This window comes from Myodes glareolus, chromosome 9 (assembly GCF_982192425.1).
Source record: "Myodes glareolus chromosome 9, mMyoGla1.1, whole genome shotgun sequence".
In the NCBI taxonomy this organism is placed as follows: Eukaryota; Metazoa; Chordata; class Mammalia; order Rodentia; family Cricetidae; genus Myodes; species Myodes glareolus.
In genome coordinates, this window is record NC_142034.1 from 649,267 (window position 1) to 672,857 (window position 23,591).

General features: G+C 46.8%; 2 protein-coding genes across 3 annotated transcripts in view; both read right to left on the bottom strand.

Annotated features, from left to right (window-relative positions):
* Positions 1 to 8,525, bottom strand: part of Tbcd (tubulin folding cofactor D) — a 158,616-nt gene extending 150,091 nt beyond the window's left edge. Inside the window, exons 1-3 of the mRNA XM_048429305.3 lie at positions 8,261 to 8,525; positions 6,962 to 7,012; positions 736 to 833 (exon numbers count right to left, since the gene is read on the bottom strand). Of these exons, the coding sequence (XP_048285262.3) occupies positions 736 to 833; positions 6,962 to 7,012; positions 8,261 to 8,480 (369 nt within the window). The 5' untranslated portion in view covers positions 8,481 to 8,525. The remainder of the gene's footprint in view (positions 1 to 735; positions 834 to 6,961; positions 7,013 to 8,260) is intronic.
* A 1,553-nt stretch (positions 8,526 to 10,078) lies between these two features.
* Fn3k (fructosamine 3 kinase) lies at positions 10,079 to 22,312 on the bottom strand. 2 transcript variants are annotated; one of them, XM_087909627.1, is made up of 7 exons: positions 22,058 to 22,312; positions 21,611 to 21,756; positions 18,905 to 19,056; positions 16,801 to 16,892; positions 16,105 to 16,187; positions 11,370 to 11,492; positions 10,079 to 10,474 (listed from the first exon to the last, which is right to left on the bottom strand). In XM_087909627.1, the coding sequence occupies exons 2-7, from the start codon at positions 21,749 to 21,751 to the stop codon at positions 10,136 to 10,138; spliced, it is 930 nt and encodes a 309-aa protein (XP_087765753.1). In that variant the 5' UTR covers positions 21,752 to 21,756; positions 22,058 to 22,312; the 3' UTR covers positions 10,079 to 10,135. The 2 variants fall into 2 exon arrangements, with proteins under 2 accessions (XP_087765753.1, XP_085550322.2); XM_085694196.2 differs by lacking the exon at positions 22,058 to 22,312 and having other exon boundaries at positions 21,611 to 21,870.
* Between the last annotated feature and the right edge of the window lie 1,279 nt (positions 22,313 to 23,591).

The window sequence follows — 23,591 nt, forward strand, 5'->3', positions numbered from 1 at the left end:
AAACTAAAAACTTCTGCTTCTACCTTGTTCCAAGATCAGTCTCTGACATTTATGAAAACGAAGTTCCTATGCACCTCCAATGGCCCCACTAACACTTCTATAAAACATGCAGCATTATCTAACAGTCAAAGTGCTCACCCTGCTACATGGCAAGAATGCTAGAACATGGGCTCTGAGACTCACAAACTTCACAGAAATGACTCCAAGTTACTCCCTCATCTCTAAGTCTGGAGCCAGCACACGGGTATCACTGGAGAACTTGCAGAGAAAACAGATCGTCAGCCCCAGCCATTCTTCCTCAGAGCTGCATCCTAGGACTCCCCAGTAAATTTACCCCCTTTTCTATCTTACAAAGTACTATTATTACTAGTGCACACGCCTTCAATCCCAGCACTCGGGAGGCAGAGGCAGGTGGATCTCTGTGAGTTCGAGGCCAGCCTGGTCTACATAGTGAGTTCCAGGACAGTCAGAGATACATAGCAAGACTTTGTGTGTGTGTGTGGAGTGGGGGGCGAGCACTTCTATTTTCATCCAGCTTTTCCGCTTTTTCTTTATTCTAACTAAAGGACCCCAAGATCACTAAGACTTAAGACCCAACACATACTGAAAAGAGAATGAAAACCCAACTTGTGTTGAAGAACCACATCCGCCAAGATATAACACTTAAGGAAGTAACTTCTAGAGCAACTGGATGAGAAAGTGTCTGTCCGCTCTACAGCGCTGCACAAATGTTACCTTGGTGATGATATAAAGAAATTTAAAAGCCAGATGCACGAGGCCAGGCAGAGATGTCTCGTCCTGTACCAGGTCCAACAAGGAGTTCATCATCCACTCTAGGGGAAAGCAGATATAAATACTTAAATTAAATCAACGAGGAAATAAAAATGGTTGTGTTTGGGGCATACAAATGCTTCAGTCTCAGCAAGTCTGTGTGACCAAGTGTCAATACAGCAAAGTACACGCTCACCTCAGTCGCCTCTGAAAGAAAGGTTCGCGCCTTAACTCACACCCCCTTGTACAATACAGGGAAAATGTCTAAAATCGATATCTGACACCATGTTTTACAGGAACACCTGTTACAACTGCTCTGATTTAACAACAAACTAGGTTGAGCTAAGGCACTGAGACAGGAAAGAGAGGACAATGAGGGTAATGCGGAACACAGCCTTCTCCTGTCTGTACGGAGGCCCTGTCAGAGCCCAGGACAAGGAGAGCTTAATGCAAGGCAGGGCAGAGAGCAGACAGACGTCTAACAGGCTGTTAGCTGACAGTCGTGTAATGGAAGCACTCCAGCCACACTCCACTGACCCTCTTCCTGGATGGTCAACCCAATGGCAAAATAAACACTACAGACCATCAACCACATCCTCAGCACAAGCAAGACTCTGTGCTGTGTCCTGTAAGACACAGGGGACACGAGGTGGCCTTGGACACCCAGCACTGTCACTGTGAGTTAAAAGGTACACTCTTGGCTCTATAAAAGCCATATTTTAAAGGATAAATACACTAAGATTATACAATTCCTTACATTTTATTTCTTTTTGTTGTTGTTGCTGTATGTCTCGTGGGTTTTGTTTTGCTTTGTGTTTTGGTCGTTTGATTAGGGTTTTGTCTGCTTGTTTTCTGTTTTTTGTTTTTTGAGACATGATCTTCCCATGTAATGAGGGCTGGCCTGAAATTCCCTACATAGATCACACTGGCCTTAAACTCACAGAGCTCTGCCTTGCCTCTGCCTCCCCAGTGCTCGGACTAAAGGGGTCCCACGTCCACCATGCCCAGTCTCATTTTTATTTCTTTAAAGAACACTTCAGTGTCATCTTGAGAGATGGCTCAGCAGTTAAGAGCACTTACTGCACCAGGTGGTGGTGGTGCACACCTTTAGGACCAGCACTCGGGAGGTAGAGGCAGGAGGATCTCTGCGAGTTCGAGGCCAGCCTGGTCTACAAGAGCGAGTTCCAGGACAGCCAGGGCTACAGAGAAACCCTGGCTCAAAAAACAAAAACCAAACAAACAAACAAAAAGAGCACTTATTGCTCTTGCAGAAGACCAGAATTTGGTTCCCTTGCAAGTCCAACTCCAGGGTTTCAAGCTTCCCCAAGCACCTGGACCACACATATACACATAATTAAAAATAAAATCTTAAAAAAAAAATTGAGGGCCTGAAGCGATGTCTTGGCATTTAAGAGCACTGTCTGCTGGTCTTCCAAAGATCAGGGCTTGATTCCCAGCACCAACACGTTGGCTCACACCATCTGTAACTCAAGCTGCAAGGGCTCCAATGTCCTCTTCATACCTCTATGGCTACTGCACATCCATGGCTACTGCACATGTGGTACACTGACTGACATACTTGCGAGCAAAATTCCCAATAAATCTTTTATTTAAAAATTAAGTGTTTAAGGCAAAACTTATATCAAACTTATATCAAACATGTGTGTGACAAAAGTAAACAGGAGGAAGCAATGAAAGAATCTTCTAAAATTTTCCCCACCACACACAAAATGTGTATTATTTGAGGGTAGACTGTAGTAAGTTCAGGGTACATATGATAAATCCTGGAAAAAAAGAAAACAAAAAACAAAAACCACTGAACATATAGTGAAGATAAAATAAAGTGCCAAGCTGAGAGGTGGTGGCGCATGCCTTTAATCCCAGCCCTTGGGAGGCAGAAGCAAATGGGTCTCTGTGAGTTCAAGGCCAGCCTGGTCTATAGAACAAGTTCCAAATCAGCCAGGACTACAAAATAAACATCAAAAGCAATTAAATTAATACAAAATAAAGTAACAGAGTAAAAATAAAAAAGGAAGAAAGAACCTAAAAAGGAAATAAGAAAGAGAAAATCAGTCCCAATAGAGTTGACTAAACCTAGTCATGTTGGCTGGAGAGATGGCTCGGTTGTTGGGAGTACTGGCTGCTCTTCCAGAGGACCCGGGTTCAACTCCTGGCTCAACTCATAGCTGCCTGTGACTCCAATTTCAGGTGTCCTGACACCTTCACACATACACATGCAGGCAAATGGGTGCACGTGAAATAAAAAATAATTAAAAAAAAAAGAAACCTAGCCATGTTGTCAGCAACACTAAATGAAAACACCCTAATGGCTTTCGAAAGACAAGGACTGGCAGGCTGAGTCCAGACGAAAAGGAGATACACACAGCATTTGCTATCAGAAGAGACTTAGGGAACAATAACGTTACAAAACCTAGAGGACACTTCTAATTACGAAAATCAATTCACTGTGAAGACTAAATAATTCAGTATGCAATACAACAAACCCCAGAACACCAAAATAAAGCAAAAACCAAAAGCAGAAACAGAACCAAGTAAACAGAAAACCGGTAAGGACACTGACAGCACCATCATCCACCTTAGCCCAACTGACAGCACAACAGACGTTTCTGTCAAATGGAATGGAAGATCCGAAAAGCAGACTATGTGCTGTGTCACAGTCTTAATAAAAAAGATCACGACTGTACCAGCTGCAGCCCACGGAAACCAGAGAGGCTGAGGTATCAGGGATGCTCACACAGTGCTGGTGAGGACGCACAATGACCAACTTTTACAGAAGAGTACGACATTTTATGACAAGACACATTTGCTATACGACCCAGAAATTCTACTCCTAAGAGAAACAAAAACACGTCTAACCAAAGATGGTACACACGAGTTTAAAGCAGCATTATTCAAGTCAAGTCAGAATCTCATAAAAACTTATTCTCTGAGCTGAGTTGGGAGCGGTGCACACCTTTAATCCCAGTACTCAGAAGGCAGAGGCAGGTGGATCTCTTTGAGTTCAAGGCCAGCCTGGTCCACAGGGGGAGTTCCAGGACAGCTAGTGCTGTTATGAATATGTGTATTGAACAGAGCCCCAAGGAGACGCATCAGGTCCGGAGAGTGGAAAAACAATGAAGTTCATCTGCACCAACAAAAGAACTACAAAACAGTAAACAGATGTGAAGCTGGACAAAATATACCATAAACAACTAACAAAAACAATGACACAGGGGGGGAAAGGTATAAGTGACGAATGAAGAAAACAGAACAGAAAGTCTAAAATCCAAAGTTAGTATACATGAGTACCAAATACAGACTTGAAAAGGTATTTCAGTATTGGAGAGCTGGCTCAAAGGTTAGCAGTGCTTGCTTCTCTTGCAGAGGACCCAAGTTTGGTTCCGAGAAACCACGCTGGCTAGCTAACAACTGCCCGCAATTCCAAGAACTGACACATGCCCACAGAAATAAAAACTACATTAAAATATTATATTTCACACAGCAGGAAGGACTGCCATATCACTCACTTAGTAAGCATAACACAATCAATTAGAAAGAGTTAGATTCTGGGCTTACTACCAAAGGCCAAAGGCTCTCTCAGTAAGAGACTGAGCTTGCTGGCAGAGGCCTACAATCTTAGTTCGAGGCTGAGGCAGGAAGATCTAGGATATACAATCAAACCCTGCTTCAGAAACAAGAAAAAAAAAAGCACAAGAAAAAGAGACTAATAACGTTCAAACTCAAACATATTAAACCTCAGTGGATAACACACCTCACACAACACTGAAAGGCAAAAATGAAGTCACAAAATGTGCCCCGCACAGGAAAGGATTAGCACAAGCAAGTATCGAGGTCTTCTTCAAAAAGGGACCTATCTCTACTTCCCAGAAGTTAATTCACAATAAAAAGTCATCAAGCACTGGATGGCAGTGGGAGGTGGTGATGCACCCCTTTAATCCCAGCGCTTGGGAGGCAAAGACAGGCAGATCTCTGTGAGTTCAGGGCCAGTCCAAGCTACAGAGCAAATTCCAGGACAGCAATGACTATACAGATATACTATCGCATTTAAAAAAAAAAAAAAAAAAACTACTGATGATACCTGGTAAGCATCACACTCTGGGCTATACAGAGCGTCTGGCAATAAGGGCAGAGCTACAGATTCAAAGCTGTCACCTGAAGAGGCCAAATAGCTTCTTCCACTCCTTGTACAGTGCCCACATCTGTTTCATTGGGATGATGAGGAATCCGAAACTATCAGACGAGACCCAAAACACCCACTCTTCAGTCTGACATCAACTACTTGTCTGCAACTGGTCCCTCCAAAGACCCATCTTCAAGAGGCTCAGAGGAGGAGGTGTGTAAATCCCGCCTGCAATCTCACCAACTGTGCAGCAGGGAACAAGTTACTGAACCTCTCAGACCTGTACCCTCAGTTTCTTCATATGTATATGTAGCTTAGGATACTACCCTTCCACAGGGACTGCGAGGTTCCTACAGTGATTAAATCAGTTGGCTCTCTCGCTCGCTCTCTCTCTCTCTCTCTCTCTCACACACACACACACACACACACACCACAGGAGAAAATAGAACAAGACAAAAACAAGAGTACTTGAAGCCAGCCCAGGCTACACAGCAAGACCCGACCTCAAAAAAAGAGAAACCAAGCCAGAAGTAGAGGTTCACTTCTGTGATCGCAACATTTAGGAGGTTGAGCCTGGAAAACTGCCATGAATTTAAGGCCAGCCAGAGCTACTTTGCAGGACTTTGTCTCAAATCAGAAGATGCAAACAAACAAAAAGAATGTAATATGAATTAGGTTCAAATATAATGAAAGCAATGAAAAGCATACAGACTAAAATGCCTTTCTAGGGGTGGGCATAACACATCTACACCTCCTCTAAGGTCCCAAGGGCAAACCAAGGTACTAGTCTGTCAAAGTTCACTCTAGGGAACCCATGAGTATATACTGGACTTCTTTATGGAGCATGGGTGAGAGGTTATTTACTGGAATGTGGGTGTTTCCCAAAAAAGTCTTTACCTAGCAGAGATGACTTTCCCATAGCCACAGAGACAGGAGTCTCCCTCCTCTAATCTTGCCTGGCCTATATACTCTAGGGCCTAGAGAGAGAGAGAGAGAGAGAGAGAGAGTGAGAGAGAGAACAATGTATAATACATAGAGAAAAATATATGTGCTTTATGTTTTATACACACACACATACATACATACATATACATACACACCCTATTATATAAATATTATAGAGAACAGTGGTTTTCAACCTTCCTAATGCTGCAACCCTTTAATACTGTTCCTTATGTTGTGGTGAGCTCCAACAATAAAACTATTTCATTGTTCCTTCATAACTGTAATTTTACTGTTATGAATCACAATATAAAATCTGATATCCAGGGTATCTGATATGTGACTCGTATGGGGGGAGGGGGGATGTCAAGACCCACAGGTTGAGAACCCAGACTCTAGGGTCTACTGACCATTCTTGCCTCCATATGAGGGGGTGTGAAAAGTCAACAAGCCCAGCTGGGATAATCTTTTGCAAGTGTACACGGCTGAACTCCACAGGTGGTGGCTGTTTATCTCAGAGGATAGCCCTGTACCACACTCTCCTTATACTAAAGACATGAGACCAAGTGTCTCCATCTGTAAAAATGGAGATGACAGATGACCTCATCAACGGCTGTGTAGAAAAACCAGGAACTTAGAAAGCGCATGATCCTGCATGACAGTTACCTGGAAGATAACAGCTGTCCACAAAACATGCTAAAATGCACATAAGAAGAAAAGAAATTATGTCCTAGCAATGCTGAAACATGCATGGCAGCCCGCATAATGGAGGTTCTGCTGAACTTGTCCATATTGAGTTTCACATTCTAAGTTGATGAGGATGACTGACCAGGTCTCTTCCTCAAGAGGGCACCAGATCTCATTACAGATGGCTGTGAGTCACCATGTGGCTGCTGGGAATTGAACTCAGGACCTTGGGAAGAGCAGGCGGTGCTCTTAACCGCTGAGTCATCTCTCCAGCCCAAGATGTAGTAAATAGTAACGGGCAGAAAGTAGCTTAAGCACATTTGCACACCCTCTAGACTGACACCTGAACTTCCAGCTCTTCATTAGCACAGGCATTGTGATCAATACTGAACCATCAAAATCACCAGCTTCTATGCTTACCAAGGTGTGGGTCCAGGAGGTGAGGTTGCTCCTGGTATTTGTCCATAATTACTAAAAGGAAAAGAATATAAAAATCAAATCAGATGGCCTTATAAACTCTCCTATTGCCTCTGGGTAACTCTCATGAGACAGCGCCCCTCTTCCTGGCCTTTGTAACTCCCAGGGACCCACCAGACCTAGTTGATGGATACCCAACACCTGTCAGGTTCCTGAGGACCAGTGTGACCACATCTTCCTCTTGGATCCTCTTTCTCATGCATTTTCTGATACACCCTTCCACATCTTCAATGCTCCCCTGCTAAGCATGATGCCCTCCCATTCCAACAATCTTCAAACCAGTGACTGCAAAATCTCCCTGACCCTGGCTACCTGCTTTCCACCCCTACCAGCAACTTAATCTGCTTCTAACCAACCCAGAGATCTCTCTGCCTCTGCAATCCTCACCTGCCACTTCAGAATCTCTCCACTAAGCCCCACCCCCTTGTCTTTCCCTAAAACTGGAGCTCGGTCACTCCCAAGCAAGAAAGACACTGTGGAGAGAATTTTCTTAGCTAAGGAATCCACAAAAATGATTTTGCTCAAATATAAAACTTTAATTATCCAAGGGCTCATTTGGACATTGCCCTGGTTTGCTTTCTGTTCTTGTGATAAAACTGACCAAAACCAACTTGAGAAAAGAGTTTATTTGGCTTACCCAGCCAAACATTGAGGGACGTTAAGGAATGAATTTAAGCAGTAGAAGCAGGAACTATATGGAAGCGTTGCTCACTGACTTGATCCCAGGCTCAAAGTTCAGCTGTCTCTTATCCAGCCCACAATGGGCTGCAAAGACGTGCCTACAAGCCAATATGGTGGTGGCAATTACTTGAGATTCTTTCGAGGTACGTCTAGGTTTGTGTCAAGTTGACAAAAAACTATGACAGACAGTATCCATTATAGACGGCTTCAAAGGTCTACCTAGACGTGGAGAATGCGGAACCACCCAAGGAACCTAAGGGGAATGTTCACTCTCCTGCCCTGCCTGCAGCCAAAGTCCTAGTTAAACCTGGCGCTCTGAGACTGAAGAGCCAAGGACTCATAGCGGAGCCCCAGAGGAGCACACGCCCCAAGCCACAAGCGCCCGTAGGTGGCAGGTTTGTTCTCAGCAATCCTTCTCGCTCCCTCCCTGCACGCAGACAAGAACCAAGTGTGTTTTGCTGGCTCCCGGACAACACAGGGCAGGCAGAAGGTATGGCTCCCCAGGTCCCTTCCTCCCAGCTGCAATGACTGCAGGACAGCAACTCGGGGCCCCGCGCGCACCCCGGAATCGCTCCTCCGCCACCTCCCGGGCCGCGCGCTCGCCGTGCACCGCAGGCAGGCTGCCGAGCAGCGCACGGGTCTCCGCGCTCTCGCCGAACGCTTCCAGGGCGGCGCCGCTGGAGAGCGCAGCATCCTCCACCTCCTCCTCCTCCTCGGCCGCGGTGGTCGCAGCCGGCTCATCGCTCAGGACCATCCCGCCAGCGGCTTCCGTCAGAACCATACCGGCTACCGGGAGAGAAAGGAGGCGCTCCACGAGAGACGCCAGCTCCGCCCCGAGACCTTCGACCCGCCCTACAGGGAGCGCCAGCCGACAAAACAGCTCGCGCGAAGCCGGCTCGGTGCTCAGGGCGGTACCAGGATGAGGGAGGCTTCTCCAGCCTCAACCGGGAGTGGGTGGAGCCCGGCAGGGGTGGGGCCACAGAGAGTGTGGCCTGAGGTGTGGGCAGGTCTGAGTTGAGTGAGGGATGGATTTGCGTGATTGGAGGCGGGCTGGGGGGTGGAGCGTCTGGACAAGGAGGATTTAAGATTGGAGCGGAACCGAGGTTTTGAGCTGGCGGAGACGGTGCCGGAAAGCTGAGTAGAAAGGGTCAGAGTGGAGGGGAGATGTCTGAACGCAGGGGAGGGAGATGAGAATTGGGTGACGATGTCTGAGCGTCTATGATGTGCTATAAGGGTTTGCGAGAGGGATGTTATTCCAGGATGAAGGCATTTGTGATGACCTTTTAAACATCGGAACAATGCTGGCCACACCTGACAAGGGGTGTGGGCTGCACATGCTGGCCCTGAGCTCACCAACATAATAGATCTCACTGTAAAGCGGGGTGGTGCAGGGATAAGATAGTGAGTAAAGTCTCCCGCACTAAGTCTCAGGACTTAGTGTAACAGAGCCCCAGGCTTTCGTAGGCCACCAGACTTTAGCACGAGTGATTCCGTGATGGAAGTATCGTTCAGACTATAAAACTCAGCGTGTAGACAACACCAGCCAGCCAAACTGAAAACAAAAACCTAATCCATCAAAATCCATAGTTCTAGGAAAGTCTCTAAATGTACTAACCTTGCTTTGTGGCTTCTGTAGTTCTGCTTCTGACCAACTGTTCTTGTTAAATAAAATATATCAAGCCAGGATATGGTTTTTGCGCTTAAAAGCTCACCCTGAGCCGGGTGGTGGTGGCGGCACACGCTTTTAATCCCAGCACTCCAGAGGCAGAGGCGGGAGGATCTCTATGTATTCAAGGCCAGCCTGGTCTACAAGGGCTAGGTCCAGGACTGGCTCCAAAGCAACACAGAGAAACCCTGTCTCGAAAAACAAAACAAAACAAAACAAAAAACCTCACCCTGAGAAAGACTCAATGCTATGCTGGGATTCCAAACACCTGCTGTAGTCACTGGCTGGCCAATAAAGACTTTCTATTGACTTAAATCCATGTCACAGCAGTCTTCTTGGATATGTTGTGGATAACCAACAAGTTTGGTTCCCACATAGTGGAAGAAGAGAAACACAAGGTTTGTACTCTAACCTATACACACACATTTGAATACGCATGCACACAAAATAATGTCTAAAAAAATAGAAAAAAAAGTGAGGTACTGAAGAGGGTCCAGTGGCCATTGCAACTGAATGACCAGAGCCATGGCGGGGGTGGTTCTTCCTACCCAACTGTGGCACTTGGGACAGCAGCTGCTGAGGAGGGAACTTGCCAGGAACAGTGATGCTGAATCAGACGCTAGCATCAGCAGGAGCTACATACACAGTTCCCTCTAACTCCAGCACTGCCGCAGCCTCACGGCCCTTTCTTGATGAACTTGTTGGAGGCCAACTCCAAATTAGCCCAGTCGGGGGCCCGATTTGACTTTTTATTGGGTCCCAGCCCTCTGCTACCTGAGCAGCTTCCTCATCACACCCAAGGATGGGCTTCTATACTCCCTCCCAAAGTGGTTCCAGTGGTTCAGGTAGTTGAAGAGCTGATACAGCAGCAGGCGCTTGTCGAACCCTGGAGCCTTGGGGATCTTCTGGTGGTAGGCAGTGAAGAAGGATCTGGAGAACCCCCCAAACATCAGTGCGATTGCCAGTTCAAACTCAGAATGGCCATAGAAGGAAGCTGGATCGTAAATAATGGGTCCCTGGTCATCCTCAGCCACATTGCCAGACCAGAGGTCTCCATGGAGCAGGGCGGGGACAATCTCTACACCAGAGAACAGGTCTGGGATCTTCACCTACAAGAGAAAGTATTGCAAATGTGGGACTCAGAGGCCCATGGGTTCATTATCCAGAGCTTGGGAAAAGAGCAGAGAGCCATGGATTCATCTAGAGTCCAACCAAATACTCTGTCAGGTCCAGTGAAAGGGCTCTCCTGATTCAGGAATGCAGCTTTGCCCAGCTTTCTGGGAACTAACCAAATGAGTCCAAAAACTTTATGGGAAATCTCAGAAGTTAGTTTTATGCTGTAGACTGTGAACCAGTTTGCTACCTACCCTCTGAGCTGTTTTTAGTTTATTGTACATATGTACCCATATCTTTTCTGTTAAATAACATTACTTTGATGCATGTTTACCCTAAACCAGTGGTTCTCAGCCTTCCTAATGCTTTAACCCTCTAATACAGTTCCTCATGTTGTGGTGACTGCTAACCATAAAATTATTTTGTTGCTACTTCATAACTATAATTTTGCTACTGTTATGAATTATAATGTAAACATCTGATATGCAGGATATGTGGTGTGTGACCCCTGTGAAAGGGTCGTTTGATCCCCAGGGGTGACGACCCACAGGCTGAGAATCATTGCCCTAGACTGATAGATGAACTGTGTTTCTAATAATGTGGAATATATTTTGAAACAAGTCATGCAGGAACGCACATCTTCACTAAGGGTGGCACATCGGGTCTTTGGCAGAGGAAAAAAAATGAGGTTAAGAGTAGACAAATAAAATGAGGGAAATCTATGAGCCAAGGGACTGTCCCATCCCTCCCCCCACCTACAGGGTGAGAAAGTGGTGGCTGATTGTATCCACAATGTGACCATCTCAACTCTGACTCAGTCCTGAGAGGACCCCACATGCATGTGGTGGGCTCATGAGAGACAGCCTCTTTCGAGAGAAGCGGTATGCCCACCTGTAGTCTTGACCACAGTTCTTGTGTCTCTCGGTCAGCATAGTCCTTTTCAATGAGGTTCAGCTGTGCTTGGAGCCGGTGTTGCGTGAAAAAGGTTGGCCAGTCGTCCTGCCATTCATTCACCTGAGCAACGAGAGGAGAAGCCAGAATTGTGAGAACAGTATAGGCGATTGTAGGTACATGACACGGTGCCCAGCATTTTCACAGCAGGGCCAGGGATCCGAACCCAAGCCCTCATGCTATGTAGCCAAGGATTCTTCTGCCTCCGCTTTCCAAACTTCTGGGATTACAGGCGTACACCATATCTGGCTCAATTTTAAAACATAATAATTGGCTTTTGCCAGGCATAGTGATTCACAGCTGTAACCTCAGCCCTTGGGAGACTCAGGTAGGAGGACCGTAGCAAGCTCGAAGCCAGCCTGGTCTACATTTCAACTTCCAAGTCAGATAGGATTATATAGTGAGACCCTGTCTCAAAAAGGGAAAGGAAAAGAAGACATACAATTATCAAATGTGCACATCCACAAATGCTAAAGAAGACATACAGTTAACACGTGTGCACATCCACAAATGCTAAAGAAGACATACAGTTAACATGTGTGCGTGTCCACATACGCTTATTCCACATCACCAGCCATGACAGAAATACAAAACGGAATCTCAGAGTGAACGTTTGTCTCCAGCTTCAACTGAAAACAACTACAGAAAACATCCAGCGTGGATAAGAGTAGAAAAAACTGGAATTCTTATCTGAGCTGATGGGACAGTAAAGTACAACATCTTTGGAAGCATGAGCAGGTTTTTGTTATTTTTTAATCTATTTTTAGATTTTATGTGTGTGTATCTCTGTGAAAGTATGCCACAGATGCATGGGTCCTGCATAGGACGAGAGAGGGCATCAGGTCCCCTGAAGCTGAAGTGACAAGTAATCCAGAAAAGCAGTGTGTGCTCTTAACCAACTCTCAGCCCCACGCGGCAGTTCCACAAAACCTAAGTAAGAACCTACTGCGCTACCCAGGCTTTCCTGTCTCGGGTCTCCTGTCTTGGGTATACACCCAAGATAAAGTACTTTTACACAATGACTGCACACAAAGGTTCATAGCAGCTTTGTTTATTAAAAAAAAAACATGCTAGGAACAACAGACATCCATCAGCAGTTGAACAGATAGACAAACAGAGACTATGGTCCTATGGTCATTCCATACACTGGAATAGACTTTGGACACACTTGACATGACTGGATTTCATGTATAAACTTCAAAAGATTTGACATGGGCCATATCGAAATAATTATATGGAGCGAAATATGTCAGAGTGAAAAAAAGCAAAGGGGGACACACTGTATGATTATATTTGTATAAAACTTCACAAAACACAAGCAAATCTGCAGTGCCAGAAAGTAGACCTGCGGGTGTCCTGACACAGGGATGGGTTATGGGAAGAGGTCGTACGGCAACCTGTGGCTGGCCGTCCGTGTTATCAAACTGTACAGCTGCATAGGTGCAGTCTGTGTCACCTAGGCTTCCATGGAGATAGACATGGGCTAAGGCTATTCCAGGGGCTGCTCTGAGAACCCCCGAGGCAGAGCTTTTGGAGCGCATTCTGAACCTGGCTGGCAGCCTCTATAGTCCTGGTCATCCTCCTCTTCCTGGAGTCTTTCCTGGGAGCTCCAGGCATTTATCCCAGGTTTTACTCCCCAGTGCCAGCTGCACCTCAAGGGAACCCTTCTCCCCAGCCTAGCAAGCCCCGAGCACTGGGGTCCACCATCTCAGCATCCCACCATTTCCATTTACCTGCCAAGGCTCCCAGTACCTGGGGGCTCTCCTCTTACCTGAAGATATAACAAGGTCACAAAACCCACAATTTCCTTTTGGGAACAGAGTTCAGTCTTGCCACTTAGATGGAAGGGCCAAGATTCCCAAGGTCACGGAAAGATGTGACCTTTCTGCTGAGCTACTACAGGCAGGTGCCACCTGAGTGTAAGGACTGAGAAAGGCAGCATTGTGTAATGGTTAGAGCCATCTCTGAGGCCAGACTGTATGTCAAGTCCTGGTTCCTCCATTCGCTATCTGCATGGTCTCTGGGAATGCTACTTAGTCTCAATAGTCTATTATTTTCTTATTCTGTAAGATATATCAGTGACATCACCTAGTTCAGTACCAACTGTGTCTAAATGCTTGGAATGCCGCTAGGTTCTTAGCAGGGAATACAACCCATACGTTCCCAGGCCAACTGGACTAGTGCTCCCAATAGAACTGACTGTGCTAGGGTCTACAGAGTCCACCTTCAGCAGTTCCCACCATAACTGCAACACCTCTCAAGGGCCCACTCAATCCAACAAGGGAGTAGGATGTCTAGGAGCTTGGGGCTGGTTGGAAGCACTAAAGAACAATATTGTTACTCAAAGCAGGCAGGCTTGGACTCTGATGCCCTTCTGACAAGGCCACGGTTGCCTCACGGTCCCAGAGTCTGAAGGGAACGCAGAGACCCTCTATCTTTCTGATTGGCCAGCTCCATTCTCACTCTGCTTCATACACAAGTTCTAGATACTATTTCATTTCTCAGCTCATAAATATTTGAGAAAACACTGCTACACCAGCCAAGTCTTTGAAGACCCACCACCACAAGAAGTCATTCAACTCAACGTGTAAATCAAGGCAAAAAATCATGCTTGTCTGTTTTAACAGAGCCCATACTAGCCCCTAGCTGCAGCCAGGTGTGTAACACCAGGAAAGTCAGTTTTGCCTGAGATAGGGGAATCTTGGCAAGTCTTCTGTATACAGTTTTGGGACTTAGATTCATAGCTGCCTGTTGGATAGGATCCCTAAGTCTGCCTTGGACTTCACAAAAATCTTGTTGCAAGTCACCTCCAGCCCATGCCAGGGGGAGCTGGACTATAGTCTACAGTAGCCTAACTAGTCAGAGAAGATTTCAAGGAAGAAAAAAATTTGAAAATGTTGGTCCTTCAAGGCTTAAATTGGGATGGTCCTTATACAAGAGGTATTCTGTCCTTTAAAAAGCAAAAGATAGTCTAACAATGCCTTCTCTGAGGTAGGTGTAGGGCAGGTAGACTGCCCAGGAGATAAGCCTAAGGTTCTGAGATGGTGACTCAAGAGACCACAATGTTATTCAGCCATAATAATAAGAATGCAGAGTGGAGACCTGGCTCAGCTGATAACAGTACTTGCTGCTCTCCCAAAGGACCAGAGTTTGGTTCGCAGCATCCACATCAGATGGTTCAGTTCCGAGGGATCAGATACCACCCTCTATTCTCCTCGGGTACCCGCCCGTACATGTGGCATTCATTCTGTCTCACACATACCGCATGAATAAAAATGAATCTTTTTAAAGTGTTGGGATGTTGGCTCCCATCTATAATAACAGCAATTGAGAGACTATAACAGGGAAAACTGTGTGTTCTAGTCCAAAATATGTTCCAAGCATACAGTGAAACATGATGCTCTTGTGTAGTGATACTTCATTTGTACTTTAATAAATAAAGCTTGCCTGAAGATCAGAGAGTAAAACAGCCGCACTGGTCAGCCTTACAGACCAGGCAGTGGTCCCAGTAGTCACACTAGTTTGCCATAGAAACCGGTTGGTAGTGGTGCACGTCTTTAATCCCAGCACTAGAATCTCATTCTGAGATTCCTGGAAGCGGGATCACCATTCCAGACTGAGGTAGAGGTAAGAGCCAGTCGCTGACTGTTTTGCTTTTCTGACCTTCAGGTTGAACCCCAATTTATGTCTCTGGGTTTTTATTAATTGTGCAGTGTAGATTAACCTTAAAAACACTGTAGTAAGTGAAAGAAACTGGACACAGGTCACATGTTATACAATGTCGCCAACACAAAATGTCTAGAACGGGCATAGAGATGTGCAGTAGGTTTGTGGTGGCCGGTGCTAAGGGAAGGCAGAAAAGGGTTGACTACTAATACGAGTTGCTATTGGGTGATGAAAATATTCTGGAATGATACATAAGGAATCCATAGACATATCGCCTGAACACACCTGACCTCCTCTGACCTCCTCTGACCTCAGAGGCTAAGCAGTAAGGGTCTGGTTAGAACCTGGACACAAGATAACAGTGATATTTGCATTAGCACCACAGTTGCACTAAAAACCATTGAATGATACACTTTAAAAGGGAGAGCTTTAGCTGGGCATGGTGGAGGGAGGCAAATCTCTATGAGTTTGAGGCCAGCCCGGTCTACAGAGGGTATCTCAGGACAGCCAGGGCTTTTACACAGAGAAATACCATCCTGAAAAGCCAAACAAACAGAAAAAATGGAGAGAGTTTTGTGTTACATGAATTACATCTCAACTGTATTTTAATAAAGGACAATCATGTTAGCAGCCATGGAAAAGGACCTGAGCGATAAGGGCTTGATCTTTGGCGTTACCCAGTCTACCCTCTTCAGACCCTTAAACTGGCCTGGTACCCTCCTACAGCACGTCTTTTGCATCACGGATGCCCCCACCTGGAATGCGGATCAGCTGACTGCAGTGTGTACTCCCTCCAAGCCTGGCTCAGGTAGCCTTCACATCTGTCATAGGCGCCACCGCCTACACTCTGCCTTCAGAAACAATGGCTGAGCGCTCTGCTGTCTGGAGAACTGGCACTCTGTTGCACACAGGGGTCAGCAACTGGCACTTCACGGAAGGATATCCGTCAAGCACTGGCGCCTCGAGAATGGCCATCAGTAAGTAGAGACGCCCTCACTCAGACACTCACCTGTGGGATGAAGCCGCAGCACGTCACTGTGTTGAAGCCGAACTTGGTCACACCCTGGAACTCGGCACCTTCGGCCCCACAGCCTGTCAACAGAAATCTGTCATGGGAACCAGACCTCAGGAGAATGACCTGCAGACTTGGCTGCAGGCACACAAGTGGCCCAGACACTGGTCATCTGAGAACTCACTACACATGGACGTGAGTAACCAGCACGTACATTCGCCAGGACTTTTCTACCCTAGATCAATGGACAGACTGTGGGACGGGTTGGTCAGAAGTCAGTTCCACTCATTTATCAGCTTCGTTAAAATTACTTAATCATCTCATTTTCACAGTGTGTTTGGGGCTGGAGAGATGACCCCCAAATTAAGAGCACTTGCTGCTCTTTCCAGCACCTGGGTTAAGCAGCAAACAACTACCTGCAACTCTACCTCTAGAGGATCAGGGGCAGATCAACCCCAGCAGGTACCTGAACATCTTTCTCTCTCTCTCTCTCTCTCTCTCTCACACACACACACACACACACACACACACACACACACACACACACTCACACAAATAAAGAAAAAGTTGTCTGATGAACTACAAAGGGAGATGGTATACCATTCAACCCATTATTGAAATGCCACCAAGAAGCAGCAGCACGCACACCCATCTAAGAGCTGATGGGCTGGGCCCAGGGTGAACTGAACTGACCCACTGTGTTCTCCCGGGCCTTGGCCTTCTCCCTGAGCTTCTGGTTGTAAAGGTGCAAATCTGCCATCTGGTCCCCGAGCTTTGATGCCTGGCTAAAGAAAGAAGAAAGGCAGCAGTTAAAATGGCAAAGAAATAGCACGAGTCAGTATGTTCTGCTTTGAGAAATGTTGTAAATACCTTAAAGGTACTCTTAAAAGTAAAATAATAAACCCTTTCTAAAAAAACAAAAAAAGTATCACAAGAGCCTTTGTGATCATGTCTGTAGCATCTTAGCAGACGCTGGCCAGTAAGTAAAAAACACGCAGCTCTAAACTTATAGAAATGTAAACTAAATATGGAGAAACCCTGGGACCACAGTCACATGCTGAGGTGCAAGCTACGGTGCAAGCTGAGGTGCAAGCATTGATAAAATACTGATGCCTTCTGTACCAGAGTTCGTTCTTCACACATTTTATACAATGAACATCCATGGCTGTAACAGAGGAAGAATTAAGATACCAGATAGTTGATCAGCCTCACTCAGCCCAAACTGGATTACTATACTGCACAGCACAAAGCAAGAAACTTAGTCAAATAACTTAACTTTGTGCAGCCTCATCACAGCTGAACTCACCGAAATGAAACAAACAAAAAACAACTGGTGTGGGAAGTCCTTCTGTATATGTCTTGCTTTTATTGGTTAATGAATAAAGAATTTGCCTTGGCCTGTGATAGGGTAGAGTAGAGCTAGTTGGGGAAAACTAAACTGAATGCTGGGAGAAAGAAAGCGGAGTCAGGAGATGCCACATAGCCATGGCAGGGGACAGACGCCAGAACCTTGCCAGTAGGCCACAGCCATGTGGTGATATGCAGATTAATAGAAATGGGTTAAATGTAAGAATTAGCTAATACAAAGCTAGAGCTAATGGGCCAAGCAATGATTTAATTAATACAGTTTCTATGTGGTTATTTCGGGGCTGATCAGCTGGGAACAAACAAGCGGCCTTCCTACAAACAAACAGCAATCATCTTTGTCTTGATTAATGGATTAAGAATGGGGGCTTGAGAGATGGCTCAGCCGTCAAGAGCACTGGCTGCTCTTCCAGAGGAACTGGGTTCAAGTCCAGCACCCACATGATGGTTCATACCTTCTATAACTCCAGGTTGAGAGGATACAGCCCCCACTTCTGGCCTCTGAGGGCAGTACACCATGGTGCACAGACATACATGCAGGCAAAACACCAATACACATAAAATAAGTATTTTTTAAATTTAGTAGAGAAAGACAAGTTGTTATTCTTATGAAAGTTGGAGAATTAATAGAAGCTTCACTTTCAAGATCTCAGGTTCAATAAGAGGAAACCAGAACAATAAAGAATGGATTCCAGGGACCGGAGCTGAAGAAAGAAGAGACAGCTCATTCGTTCAGAGCATGTTCAGAGCACCTGCATCGGACCCAGGTTCCTAGTACCTATGTGACAGCCCAAAAACATCTCTAATTCCAGTTCCAGGAAATCCAACACCCTTGTCTAGCCTCTGGAGTCACCGGACATGCACCTGGTGCACATACCTGTAGACAAACATATATGTATAATAAAAGTAAATCTTTAAAATATGGACCCTGACAGCCAGTCAGGCATGGTGACGCACACCTTTAACCCCAGCACTTGGAAGGCAGAGGCCAGGGTGGTTTACATAGTGAGTTCAAGACTAGTCAGGGGTACATAGTAACACCTTAAAAAAAAAAAAAAAAAGGACTCCGGCCACTGGGCTGAGTTATGCAAGCTCAGCAGAGGCTGCTCCCTGGTGTTCTGTCTCTTTCTCTCAGCCCATTTCCATCTGAGCAGAGGCTGCTCCCTAGTGTCCCCCCCTCTTCCACTTCTTTCTCTCCACCTGCTTCATCTGTCTTCTCTATTTCTGTCTATGTGTCTGTCTGTCCCTGCCTCTTTCTGTACCTGTCTCACAGCGTTTACAACAGCCTTTCTCCCATCTCTCTCTCTCTCTCTCTCTCTCTCTCTCTCTCTCTCTCTCTCTCTCTCTGTGTGTGTGTGTGTGTGTGTGTGTGTGTGTGTGCCTTTATGTGCACGCATGGCCCTCCCTCTCCCATACACACAAATGTACTCACCTGCTCAGACTCTTCATCTTCAAGTATTCCATCACGAAGGCAGCCCCGCCTCCTGGCAGGTCAATCACCTTCATGGGCTTAGGTACCCGCACCAGGCCAGTGCTGCGGAGGGCCTCCAGGCTTGCCATCTCCCCCTCAAACATCTGCCGGGCCTGCATCCAAATGCCATGAACACTGTCAGCTCTGCTAACCTGGACTCTCACGGGGCCTTGCTAGATGGCCCAAGGGACACATGACTCTTAACACAAGCCACAAAACCAAGTGCCTTCAATTACTGAAAAACAACCTCACATGCACCCGTCGAGGCCAGGGTGCGAAAGGGACCCCTTCAGGTAAGAAGGAGCTGCAAGGACAAACCCGAGGCCAGGACTCAAGGTGTCTGTGTGAAGACCCATACAGCAAAACCTTGCTGTGGAAGATGCACAGACCACAAGGGGGTGACAAGGGGCAACAGGAGGAGCAGGCACAAGTCAGATGTGAGCTAACAAAAAGTCTGAGGCGGGGCCTGAGTCCTCCATGGTATTGCTTTCTTTCCTGCCTCTGAGTGGGAACAGGCAGTCTTGGACATGGTAGAAATTACCTGGGCTCATATTTGGGTCAGAGAAAGCAGAGTGGGGAGGCCAGTAGGGCCTGGCTCAGTTCTAGCAGGAACTAGAGAAGCTACAAAAGACTCATACAGCCAGCTTACCTGTAGGGTTTTTGCTGGCACCCATAGGCCTTCTTGTTCCCAAACTATTTCTACAAATATCCCATTTATTTTTAGTCAGACTTACATATTGTTCATACCTTGGTACAAAACATGCATTTTATTTATTTACTTATTTATTTATGGTGCGGGTGACTGAGCCCAGGAGATTGTGCATACTGGGCAATGCTGTACTACTGAATGAAATCCTCAGCACCCCACAAAAAATGCATTTATAATGGGTTTGTGAATACTTTTATATATAGGATCATGGGGTAGCTGTTTGTTTGGTTTGGTTTTTTGAGACAGGGTCTCACTGTGTAGCCTCGGTTGTCCTGGAACCCGCTCTCAAACTCACAGGGATGAGAGCCTCTGTCTCCCGAGTGCTGAGATTAAAGACATGCACCACCACTGCCTGGCTAGAATCATAGGGGGTTTTTTTGTTTGTTTGTTTGTTTTGGTTTGTTTTGGTTTGGTTTTGGTTTTTCGAGACAAGGTTTCTCTGTAGCTTTGGAGCCTGTCCTAGAACTAGCTCCTGTAGACCAGGTTGGCCTCAAACTCACAGAGATCCAGCTGCTTCTGCCTCCTGAGTGCTGGGATTAAAGGTGTGCACCACCACCACCTGGCTAGAATCATGGGTTTTTAAAAATTAAAAATAGATGACTCTGGTGGGTAAAAGCATTTACCACATGAGCCTGATGACCCAGCTTTGATCCCCAGAGCCCACATGAAAAGTCAGATCTGGTGCTGTGTATCTGTAATCCAAGTCCTCCCACTACATGATGGGAGGCAGAGACAGCAAAATTGCCCAGAATCTTGGAGGCCAGCTACCCTGGTACATGCTTTGTAGGGGCAGAAACAAGAGAGACCTTGCCACAAAACAAGGCAGAAAACCAGAACCAACTTCCCAAAAGGTTGTCCATTGACTTCTATATATGTCATGGTATGTATAAGCCAGAACTCTCCCACACATGCACACACACACACACACCTACAAAAATAATTGAATGTTTTTAATTTAAAAAATGAACTTGAAGCCAAAACACTTTTATCATACATAAGAAGAATTCTTCACCTTTAATTCAGATTTCCAAGGGAAAAGCCAGACAGGATTCCTCAAACTGCCATCCTGCACTTGGGACCAAGAGGCAAGGGTTGGGTATCCTGGATGGGAGGGCATCTGCAAACCCCATCCATGTCTCCAGTATGAACCTCCAAACAATGCCAACAGTACAGAGAATGCAGGCTAATCCTATTCCTGACACCATCTCTAATGATATTGGAGGACCGAAAAGGGCTACTCTGGGATCCTCTGCTCTCTCACAGTCAGCGTACCTACTGGAACCACTGTCTGAAGCTACGTCCTGAGCGTAGGACCTCTGGAAACCCCCAGAGTAGGGGGAGCACCCGACTGCGCCATCAGCAGCTTGCTCTTGGGGCCTCTAGCCAATGTTGTCCATCTGCCTTACAGTTTTTCATACATTCTTTTGTTGTTGTTAGTTCTGTTTTGAGTCAGGGTTTCCTCATGTGGCCCAGCTGGCTTGAGACTTGCCATCCTCAACCTCCTAAGTACTATGATTATAAACGTGTGTCGCTATTCCTGGCTCCATATATTCTTAAACAGGAATATCTTAAGGTGTCCTAGTAACTCCAGAGCTTGTGAGGAGGGTAGTGCTAGACTGGCCGTGGGAATCCTGTTTTTCCCCATCTATTGAGAGAATGCTGGAGCTGAGCTCAGGGCAGAGACCAGACGTGGGCAGACGCAGTTTACAGCTGAGATTCATCTCCATGATCAATGAATACAGAAATTTAAAGCCCTTGTGTGGGGGCAAAAGCAAAAGAGTGATTATACATCAAAGACAAATCCCTCAGTTCTAAGAGAAAGCCTCCCTACAGAAGCTGACCCCTCAGGGAGGGTAGGGACACCAGGTAGTTTCTAAGTAATTCCCCCCACTACTTCCCAGAAACGTGCATTCCTCTTTCCCCTCCCTAGATTCCATCCTGTACACCCCTCAGCGCACCTGCGTCCTGCGGTTGACCTTGACAAACACCGGACCAGCGTCGGTGTCGTAGGCTCGGCCTTCGCTGATGCAGCCGGCCCCGGAGCTCCCAAAGGCCCGCAGTGTCTTGGTGCGCAGCTCGGCGCGCAGCAGCTGCTCCATGGAGACTAGAGGACCAGAATGCAGGGAGATGACACAGAGGAGGGGACCCGGGTACCAGAAGTAAACACGCCGTGCGAACAAGCGGGGTGGGGAGGGGGGGGTGGTAACTGCTGGGATCAAAACAAGGTCCGGACCCAGTGACGCGGTCTCCTGGCTCATAGCGGCCGCTCGGGTGCGCACTATCCTATTGCACCAGAGCTGAGGTGGGAGGGGGAAGAAGGAGGAATTCTACCAGACAGCTATTTCTCTCCAAGACAATCTCTACCCGGGGTAGCAGGGATGCAGAGGCTCTCAAAGCTCACCTACCCGGAATTTCTACTCCAGGTTGACTTATCCCAGGGGATCAGGACCCCCAGATCAGATCTTGAGTGTTCGGTAAAGCCTGGGAGACAGAAAGAAAGTGTCCTTGGGTCCTTCCAGCATACATGTGAAGTCCCAGTGTATCTGTCTGCACCATCTGGGGTCCACCCTAGGCCCTGTGCTGCTTGCACAAGTGGGTGGATCAGGAGTGGCCCACAGGAAGATTTGGGCTAGGGCTTCTTTATCCTTTGCAACACAAGGCACAGCCTGGAGACTCAGCTAGCCTGTGGGGAGGTTATAAGCTTAGCTAGGCTCTCACTGGCCAGATTAGGGTAGAGTTCTAGCCGGGGCGGGGTGGGGGAGTGGGGGGGGGGGGTGCCCGAGCTAGGCCTAGGGACACCTTTAATGCCACAGGGCTGGCTGATAAAAGCTGAGCTGGGGGTTATGATAGCAGCAGCCTGCCCCGCCCAAGGTGGGTGGGACTCTGGACAGCCATGATAGGAAAGAAGTTTCAAGACACGTATGCTCATGTATACATGGGCACACACACACATGTATAGAATACAAGAACACCTTCACAGACTGGTATAGAGGACCGTCTGTGCCGAGGTAACCCTCAAGGGTTTTAGGAGAAGTTGCCTCAAATCCCAGCCCCCACCATGAGCTGCTGGTGCCCTCCTGTACTAATAATGTCTCTAGTAGGGTGAGTGATCCATTGCTGAACTTTCAGTGTGTGCAGGGGCACAAGTGAATGCCGGCTAAGTTCACAGCTGTCCTGTGAGAGGGTCCTATAGTCACTTCCCACCTTCTCTATAAAGAAATCGAGGCCCAGAGTAGTTGACTTGCACCCGACCCAGTGCTGGGATGTAGCTCAGAATATTTAAAACCAAATCTGACTTTGGGTTCCATCCTCTGAATCCTCGTCTCAGGTCATCAAAAGCCTGACTGTACCATGCGGCTCAGGGTTTCCCTCCTGACCTGCCAGCTGACAGTTTGGCAGCTCTGACCCCGATCAGACCGTAACTATCTGAGAAGAAAAAGCTATGGCGGACATTTTCTGCATGCACAATCAGCACTCACACTCAGACCGTAGGAAAGCCTTGTCGTTTCTCTGAGCGTCCCCTGGAGGGAAGGCTTTGCCAGATTACCATGGATCTGGGCTTTGGTGTTGATCTTGCAGGCTCATGTGAAAATCAAACCCACAAGGGCCTTCTCTGCTCCCCGCACAACTGGTTATGCTCCGTCAAGGCCATACTAAGTAAATGGACTTGACAGTGTGGAGCGCTCACTCCAAAATTCAGGCAGAACAGCCATCTATAGGAAACATAACTGCTGTCTCCATCTGAGGCCTGTCCTTCCACTGTTCTTGACATAAAGCATTGAAAACAGCATAACCAGAAACTCTTCATTATTGGCTGACAAATTGACTGTGAAGAAAACTCAGGGTGGTCAGACCGTTCTGCTTTAGACTAAGAAGGCTCCATTGCTTGTCAGCTTCTTTAACCATTGGGAGGTTTGAGGCATTTTAATTCTTCATAGA

Coding starts and splice junctions, on each gene's coding strand:
- Fn3k (XM_087909627.1), bottom strand. CDS start 21,751: ATGGAGCAGCTGCTGCGCGCCGAGCTGCGCACCAAGACACTGCGGGCC. Junction 16,893..18,904: donor AAGATGAAGAGTCTGAGCAG/GTGAGTACATTT, acceptor TTCTTTCTTTAG/CCAGGCATCAAAGCTCGGGG. Junction 11,493..16,104: donor GCTGCGGCTTCATCCCACAG/GTGAGTGTCTGA, acceptor CTCGTTGCTCAG/GTGAATGAATGGCAGGACGA.